Raw genomic sequence first — 9,493 nt, 5'->3', positions numbered from 1 at the left:
AAATTGTGTCTAAAATAAGTTATCTACTCAGTATTAGCTTTTTTCTTATTGAAATATGTGGTATAAGCAAATAGCATATCACACTTACAAGCAGAACCCTCATGTTCAATCTATTTTATGGAGTGAATAAAATCGAAATATTAGCTCATATAAGAGTTTGTTTTGATTTCACTGGCTTGAGAATGAACAGTAACACAGACACAATTAAATATTTTTTTGTGTTTATTTGTATGTACAAATATGACCACTCTTTCAAAACACTACCAGCTCACCAGCTGCTTAAAGGTTATTATGATTCAGCTTTATACTCTTTTTCATATCTGTGAGTACAGGAATAACAATGAAGGAAAGATATATCTTTCTTTCTTTATGTACTAAATAGTCTTATGTAGTAGAGATGCACCATTTATCTGCAAAATAAAAAAATATACTCTCAGTGACATGAAATGTATTTAATCACTAAACATAATTTCACAATTTTATAATCTGAATCGTTTTGCTTTACTCAGCTTCAGTACATTTTATTTATTAATGGTGTGTCAATATTAAAATATATACAATAGAATGAGACTTTGGCAGAAAAAAAAACAAAGATACACACAAACACATGAAAATACTGACATAAAAGAGTATTGATGAGGACAGACTGGCTCTTATGAGAGAATAACAGCAACAGTGATGGGGAAAAATATATCATCGCAGTCACAGAGCACAAGCATCTTCATTAAACACTTTCTCTTAACATACATTCTTGAAGGACAGCTTCAAATTGTCAGAAAAATGCTGCACAGCTGCTTTTTTTTGTTAATATTTCCACTGATAACGATCTAGGCAAAACAAGATAAAATATAAAAAGCATCAATAAGCTTAACAACTCAAAAAAAATTCAGTATGTGTATGAAGCAAAATTATGGATGTAGGAAAAAAAATGTGATCTTAAGTATGTACAGTTTGAAATAATATAAAAAAAAAACTGGAAGAAAAAACAATCGAAAATACAAAAATATGTTTTGTAATAGCACTGTACAGAAGTATTTGTCAATGGAAACAGAATCTTACATAACCATTGGCATTTTGAGCTACAATTTTAAAACATTTTTAAATGAACAAAAACAATGCCCTTTATTTTTTTTTTTCTCTTACTCTTTGAGTGAGAGGGGGACTTGTTTGTAATTGCACCAGGCAATTTTTTTTTCAAAACAAAAAAGTTATAATAGCTGTGAATAGATTCTTTTTCTGAAGAAATAGCACTTTTGTCAGTTACTTTTCTTTATGTCAGACCTTATGTAGCCCCGCCCCTTTCCAGCCCTGCACTCGTTCCGGTCTGTACTTTCACCGCGATTTTGCGTGTTTATAAATGAACGGCTCGTTTAAAAATCTTCCCGGTCTACTGACATTTGTTAAGACATCTGCTTTAAACATCCTCATGATAACTTTCGTTACCTTTACATTAAGTAAATCCACTTCAAAAGCTAATTACTCCTGGACAGCAATTCCATAGGAATATACAGAGCGACCGCAAAAACGGAAGTTCAAAGACAATATTCTAAAGATGGCGGCGCCCTCGTTTCTCTGGCGCATAAGGTCTATAAAAGCGTCTATACAGTGTGTAAACACTGTATGTTTGTTTGCCGACACAGCAACATTGGCTCAACCAATGGAGCATTTTGACTGACCAATGGCTGACGAGGAAAACGGTTTGATCATTTTTACCAAAATTGGATCAGATGATCGCTGGACTGCTCAAAAGTTACTCTGAAGCTAATTCAACAATTTCGACCCAAAATTAGATGAGAGGCTGCATCTTGGCAATACTTCGATCTATCGAAAATGTAGGCTACACTTGGTCTGAGGGCAAATGCCAAATCTGGTTACAGCGTCACCATCAGGTCAAGCGATCTGAAAATTTTCTATTTTTGAACATGCCGAGACAGCAACACGGGCTTAACCAATGGCGTGTGTTCTAGGTGGGATATGTGTTTAAAGTGACCAATGAGAGACAGGGAAACCTACTTGAAAATAGTCTTTTTTTGTGCGATTCCGCCTGGTAACTCCAGTGCTGCAGAAATTACACACTTCCCCTTGAAGCCAAGATCTGAAATATGCTGCATTCTTGAATAAAGCCCCATGGCACACTAACCTGTTTCCAAACATATTACCCCACTTGGCAAACTAAACAATATGAATTGCAACAATAAAAGTGCAGAATCACAAGCAGGGTGTTATGAAATCCACGCTGAAGACACATATATCTTTTTAATAATGTTTCATAAATCCAGTTCAAATTCACAATATCATGAGGGTTGCATAAAAATGCATTATCCTTTAGAAAAGCGGAGCTGACACAGCAGTTCACTCCTGCTCCAGGTTCATTGTTTGGCATGAGTATCCAGCACCTTTCGCTTTTATCCACAATATGAGCACCAACAACTCCAAGACTTAAAAATCCGAGTCAGCATCCAATAGCTCAGCCTCCATTAAATTGGTTCTTGAGTGTACTGGCACACCTCTCCTGCAATCTGCCCGTGGCACAACGGCAGTCCTGCCAGCGTCCATCATAGAAGCCTCCTGTCCAAGGTGCCGGAAAACTCCATTAGGTCGCCATGATGATTGCTGGAAGCAATCTTGCACATTATCTCTTAAAGTCAGGGGATTGGCAAGGGGGAGACAGGAGGGTTTATTGTATGAGTATCCCAACCCACCATACCTCTCCTGGTAAGGAAGAGGACATGAAGGCCTGAATTCTGGGAAGGCTCCAGGTAGCATATCCTGTTCCTCCTGCTGCTGTCGCTGCTGCTCCCACAGGTTTGCCACCAGACTCCGATGACTGGGAAGTTTTGGAAGGCGCGGCACTGCACTGGAGCCAAACTCTCTCCGGTGGTAGGCAGGATTCCCTTCGTCCGCTGCAGGTCCCACTGGCCGTATTTCCTTTCTTCTTCTTTCTTTTTTCTTCTTCTTCTTTCTTTTCATCATTTCAGGAGAAATTTCTGCTTCAACCATCCAAAGTTTGTTCCTTCCTTCTGGAGGTGGAACTGCAGGGGAAAATGCTATTAATTTTTGTAGTAAATATAATAAATATTACACAGTATACGGTGTAGTAAAATTAGGTTTTATTGTTGTTGTTTTTGTTAAATTATAAAAAAATTCTGCTATTTGCCTTCAGTTACAGTTAAAGGGATAGTTCACCCAAAAATTTAAATTCTCTAATAATTTACTCACCCACGTTGATCATGTTGATCCAAACCTGTATGAATTTCTTCTGCTGAACACAAAAGAACATATTTTGAAGAATGTGGGTAACCAAACAGTTCATGGCAGACACTGAATTCCATAGTATTTTTTTTTCATACTATGTAAGTCAATGGTTACATTCAACTGTTCGGTTACCCACATTCTTCAAAATATCTTCTGTGTTTTGCAGAAGAAAGAAATTCATATGGATTTGGAACAACTTGAGGGTGAGTAAATGATGACATATTTGGGTGAACTATCCCTTTAACTATTGATTATATATGAATCCATTATTATTTAAGAACTAGAGCACTAACCAGGCGTTCCGGTGGGTGTCACTGAGATATCCTGCGGCAAAATTGCCCCTCTTCTAGCCACCATCTTGGTCACATGTTGGGCCCATGCAGAAGACATTTCTATTGATGGTTCATTCAGGTCAAAGTTGATACCCGCTGCAAGGGTTTTAAAAAATCTGATGTTAGTTATTTGTGTCTTATATGGGTAGCAAAAACATTTTCAGATGTGACTGGTTGACAGTTTGTGGAGTAGCTTTTAGCTTTCAATATTCTAGCGTACTCCTAAAAGTTGACAAAATGATCTTTAGCATGTAGGAGGAGGTGCTTACCCACAGGTCCCTCATGAGAAACGGTGTGCATGCTGAAGGACAGCTCTTTCTCCGGATCCTTCTGCAGTTCTTTTCGCTTTGAGAATGCCTTGGCAATCATTTTACTCTTCTTAATGCGTTTCGGCTCATCATCACTTCGTCCAATGATTCTTGGAATTGAGAGAAAACAGTTCATATTAGACTAAAAAATTGATTATAACTTACAAAATATTATATAAATAAGTATTTGTATGTTTGTTACATACCTGAACCAGGTACGTTTCCAGATGAGGATTGTGGCCTTCGTCCAAACCCATGTGCTCATTGCAATGCCTGTGCCGAACATTGAGAAGAGGTTGATCTTCTCTACCAGAAGACTTGGCCTGTTCTTGATGGCACACTCTGGGATTGGCTTGTTTGTTTGGTGAGCTATGGTGACATTAGCCTCACATCTGTATTAAAAACAACTTTTGTTATATGACAGCACTATTAGCTCTCTACAGCATCACAACCACAGAACACTGTATGGTAGATAAGGGAACACACGGATTGTTCCTATAGGTGTATTATAGGACTCACAGTACATATTCTCTGAAACTTTTTTCCCACTCCGCTTGGTTGAAAAAGTCATAGAAATGGCAGCCGAAAGTGATTAAAACAAAACCAAAGGCCAAGAATCCAAATATACCTGAGAAATGAAAAACATTGCAACTTAACATAATTTTATTACGATAGCCGCAGTATAATTACTTACCTCTATTACTGACATTTGTATTGTCATAATTCGGTGTGCTTTTCATTTTGTTTTTGATGAAAGCATTACATGCTGTGTGATGTGCAAAGAATTTCAAGAGGAAACCCAAACTTACCAAGCCTCAGCATGGTTTCATTGATTTTACTAGCAGCTTTTTCACTGAGTAGCCCCGGGTGGTTACTCTTAATGGAAAACAATGTCATAACCCCTGGAAAATGAGATTATGGTATCAATCCACATAGATGAATACATCTAGGTAAATCTCTTTATGGCACGTCAAACAGAATGAAAATATATTTCTCACACCTCGTATCAGGAAATAGCCGCCAACGGCAAGGACCACACCGATAGGAGCCAGAACAAACCCTGCCCGGTATTTATAGTTCTTATAGCCGACAAAGCAAATGCCGCTAACTGAATCTCCATCCACCTGTGGATTATTTCAAAGTTTCTTATATTCAAAATAATCACTGTGAATATGCTGATATTAACCTTGCAAAAAAATAAGACAAGAGTAGCCTCACCTCTGCAATGGCCAGAATAGCAACTGTCAATATGAAAGGAATAGACCATGTGACCAGGTGGAAATATGACGTTTTCCCATAAAGAGGCTGATGGGTGGTGCCTAGGGCTTTGAATGATGTGTGCCAGGCATAAGTCAGCATAACGAACCAAATGACACCAGACATAAGAGAGTAATACACAATGACAAAGATAATCACACATGACAGCGTCTCGGTGGACCTAGAGAAAAATAAGCCATGGAAAATGGGTATTATTCATACAGAAATATATGGTAAGTGAGAATTATATTGCTATTATTGTTCGGTTCAATTACTTTTCTTGGCTATCATATGTTCCTGACAGTCAATGTTGGTAATATGCAGCGTAACTCAAATTTCCTGCAATCCAATCTTTTGGAAGGTGGATTTTCCATTGACTTCATACTTACGTTGGCTCTCCAAGCCGCATAGTGTCGTCGCTTTTGCACACAATCTCCTTGCGGGCTCCATCCATGAACTGAGCGAGCCATCCAATACTTCCGATAAAGAAACACGCGTTGACATAGAAGAGGATCACAGCGGGGTAACGGTTGGAATTCTTCCAGTCAGCGAGAAATGTAGCCTGTGGGAAATTGTAAGCAGGAATAACATTCAAAATTAAAGACTGTAGCCCAAACGTGAGGTGATTTCTGTCAAAATACTGCACACCAGGAAGTCAGCCAGCCTGAGATTACGGAGACCCGTCTTCGCCGGTTCACCTACCAGTGTGAAGAAAGTACATAGGAGAGTGAGTGAGCCGAAGATGGCGATGTAGCTATGCATGTCCGAGTGCTCGTTTTCCGTGAAGAGAGGATTGTTGCACTGGATCCCACAGCCTTCCACGTCCTTGTACCAACTTGCCTGGATGTCAGTTTTGACAAGGGGAGCCTCACACTGTCCTGATGTGTTGAATTTGATCTTCTGGACCTCGTTCTGAAAGCCAAAAGTCAATTTGGTCACATCACAGGCAATTCAGACCATTTTGGGCGTATGCAAAAATGGATGACTTACCTGGCAACCCTTAGGGAACTGCTCCTTGTTTTCACACTTGAGGAAGTTGGGCCAGCCCCTCTCCCGCTCCACAATACTGCAAGGTTTGCGTGTAGCTTGGCACAGGTGTTGGCTGGGCAGTTCGACCTTTCCATTCTCACACTTTGGCATGTAAACGGCACAGAGCAACGGCTGAATGACGGCCCAACAGCGAGGAGCATTTCTCAACCCTGGGCACAAGAGATTGAGAGATTAGATGTTAATTGTCTGAGAAAATAGTGTCTAATTCTCATTAGCTGTCTGGTTAAGATCCTTAAGATTAAGATTCAAAGAAATATTTACAGAAATAAATCAGGATATTTAGTTAAGTTCAACAGCATCGAGTGGATATTTAAATATCTGGTAGTTTTTCTTTTTCGTATGTCAATTGACAATGTACTTTCAGGAACAATGCTGAGAACTTTGGGATTAAGGTGTGAATGTGACAGGAAAGGTGTGGATTGGTCTTTATGGGGTACTTGAGGAAAATTAAGAACATGATGGCATTAATAACTGATGCAAAAGTCATCTAAGAATGTATTCTAATCATTTACAATTAATTTAGTTTAATACACTGTAAATATGATTTAATATGATCAATAAGTTATGACAATGCTTGTACATGCTTTGACTGATCAAGATAAGTTAAGCAATTTTCCATTTTTTTAAGTTATATAGGATTTAACTAATTTATTTTAAGTCAGTTTAGTGTAATTTAAGTTAAAAAGACTTAAACATCCAAGTTGATTGTACTTAAAAAATTAAGGCAACAACTTTTTTTACAATGTGTAGGCCTATGCCAAAATCTTTATGGCAAAGTTAATATTTATGTTCAGCAACCAATTTGCTTAGGAAACATTTTGTTCAGGAATATTAGGCTTTCTTATGCAATAGGTTTCAAAACTGACATACAATCGAAAAACTTTAATCATGGCAATTTTATTCAAGTGTACAATAACTAAAATAACTTAATTAGCTTTAAAGGGGGGAAAAGGTTATTTCACTGCATGTAGCCTATGCATTATATAATAAAACAGTAACTTACCAGACCACATGGCCAGTTTCTCAAAAGCTTCCTCCTGAGTTTCTGAGTCTTCAGCCAGAATTAGAGAAGTGTGTGTGTACGGCAAAGGTGAACCTAGGCATGTATTGTACTTTAGCACTTCGCAAGTTGTCGATTTCTTACAAAAGTCGTTGGATACCGTTTCATTTGGGTGCAAGATGACCGCCCGAGCGATCATAGAGTTGGCTGCCCAGATCCAAAGCATCCAAAAGCTTCCAACAATGGAGCAGAGGCGCCTGGAGGACATCTTGGGAGACGCAACAATGTATCGATGTTTCATCAAATGTTTCCAATTAAACTCTCGTTCTCCACTCGCGCGCAATGCGCTTGAAGGTTTCAAACAAAGCCACAGTGTGAGTATTTGACAGATTCCCGATTCGACATTTCTCCCAGTTAAAAGAAATGTCTTTTCGTCCGATTCCAAAGTTTTTTATGCCTCTTTTCTCGCTCACATACTACTGAAAATCTCGTCATCATACAAATGCGGCGCGTAAAAGTACTAAACAAAATAATCTTTTTAAGCTTCAGCGCAAAGTTTAGCTCAGCTCCGTTTTTCCTTACTCTAAAATGTTGAAGAAACCAAATAGCGTTCACCATCCCCCACTTTTGTGATGGAGGAAAAAAAATGTTGCCTTGAAAAGTCTGGGACTGGGACTGTAACTTGATCCCGGGGCTGCGCGCTCCGTCCCCCTTCAGCGCGTCCCCGCGCCCCCAGTTTACAGCAAAACCAGAGAGCGAGAAATGTTAGCAAAACTCATCTGCCCATCGGATGGAGACCTGAGATCCAGTGATACTAAAATATCTTTCACAAGAATCTTTTTTTTTTCTTTTTTTTTTTTCTGGTATGCACACGGAGAGGGTGCACACACACACACACACACACACACACACACACACACACACACACACACACACACACACAAATAACAAAAACTTCTGCTCCCCTCCCATCCCCCTCATGCTGGGGAAAAGCAACCCATGCCAGCCTACAGAATATTTACATGCTTCACTCATACCTTCCCTCATGTCCGATATGATCATTTTTACTTATTTTACATACCGGTATCTTCCTTTTGTCTTTATTTCTTCTGGCTACATGAGAAATAAATAATGAGAATAATTTTAAGTGTACCCTGAAAGTGGTAGGCTATGATCAAAAAAGTTTATTTAATATATAACATAAATAAATCACTGTAAAAAAAAAAAGAAGTTGCTGCCTTAAATTTTTAAGTACAATCAACTTGGATATTTAAGCCATTTCAACTCAAATTATATTAAACTGACTTAAACTTGAATCTTGTATAAATTAACTTATTTTGATGAGTTAAATATGTAAAACATAAGTGGTCATAACTTATTGATATTTTTTTACAGTGTTTATATTTATAATTTTTTTTTTTGCTAAAAATGAATTGTTTAATTCATATTTTTGGTTATTTTGCCTTTATTCTCAGATTCACATGAGAAAAAACATGCTTTGGTAAATCATAATTATGACATAAAAGTCTAAATTTTATATCACAATTATAATATTATGACTAAGTATCTCAGTTTCGACTTCAGTATTTTAAAAACTTCAACTTTTCATATTTTTATGACTGGATCTCATAATTTTGATCTTATGATTTACCAAAGCATTATTCTTTTTGGTAAATGGTGGAAAGGGGCTTTCATAGTGATGAGCGAGGAACAGCATGTTGTCAATTCAATATACACAAGTGTAATGATGGTTAAAAATCTTGGGTGTGTGATTCACAACACTATAGTGAAGAACGCAATGTACAGGATAAACAATTTAAACTCACGCACAATATACGACATAGACAGTCATACAAAATGTACTTTAAACACTTTCACTTGGAGTGTTAATAGTGAAATCTTGCATTGTAGACTAAAAAAACAGACTTTTATGTTGGTGATGTACCTTTAGGACACTTTGCAGCATGTTTACAGTGATTGTGATTCATGACTAAGTTCATCTCATTTAATCGTTTCAAATCGTATTCGACCTTATTCCCATGGTTCCAATTTGGCCGTTGCGATGGAAACTAAACGGAATTCTCAAGGGAGGAGAATAAACTTTGTGTAGTTTGGTGTATCAGATTTAGACAGCAGCACTTGTTGGTGTGGATGTGGTTGGTAAGCTATGCTGCATGTTCCCAGCACAGGGCCTCCTTAAAAAGCCCGTCTAACATGGCTGCTGTAGAATGAGCCAGAGAGAGGCACAGACCGGGGACCACACACAAACACACACTCAAGCTCCAAATGGG

The 9,493-nt window shown here is 38.1% G+C and overlaps 1 protein-coding gene across 1 annotated transcript; it reads right to left on the bottom strand.

Moving 5' to 3' along the window:
* Positions 1-228: 228 nt before the first annotated feature.
* On the bottom strand, positions 229-8,120 carry smo (smoothened, frizzled class receptor). Its single transcript, XM_081363094.1, has 12 exons — positions 7,206-8,120; positions 6,143-6,351; positions 5,855-6,064; positions 5,542-5,714; positions 5,114-5,333; positions 4,896-5,019; positions 4,705-4,797; positions 4,415-4,523; positions 4,102-4,287; positions 3,857-4,005; positions 3,549-3,683; positions 229-3,032 (listed from the first exon to the last, which is right to left on the bottom strand). Exons 1-12 carry the CDS (start codon positions 7,501-7,503, stop codon positions 2,440-2,442), a joined length of 2,499 nt encoding a protein of 832 aa, XP_081219220.1. The 5' UTR covers positions 7,504-8,120; the 3' UTR covers positions 229-2,439.
* Between the last annotated feature and the right edge of the window lie 1,373 nt (positions 8,121-9,493).

This window comes from Scardinius erythrophthalmus (genome assembly GCF_964197995.2).
Source record: "Scardinius erythrophthalmus genome assembly, chromosome: 4".
NCBI lineage: Eukaryota > Metazoa > Chordata > Actinopteri > Cypriniformes > Leuciscidae > Scardinius > Scardinius erythrophthalmus.
Note: the sequence above shows the minus strand (reverse complement) of the source record. Positions and strands in the feature narration are given on the sequence as shown.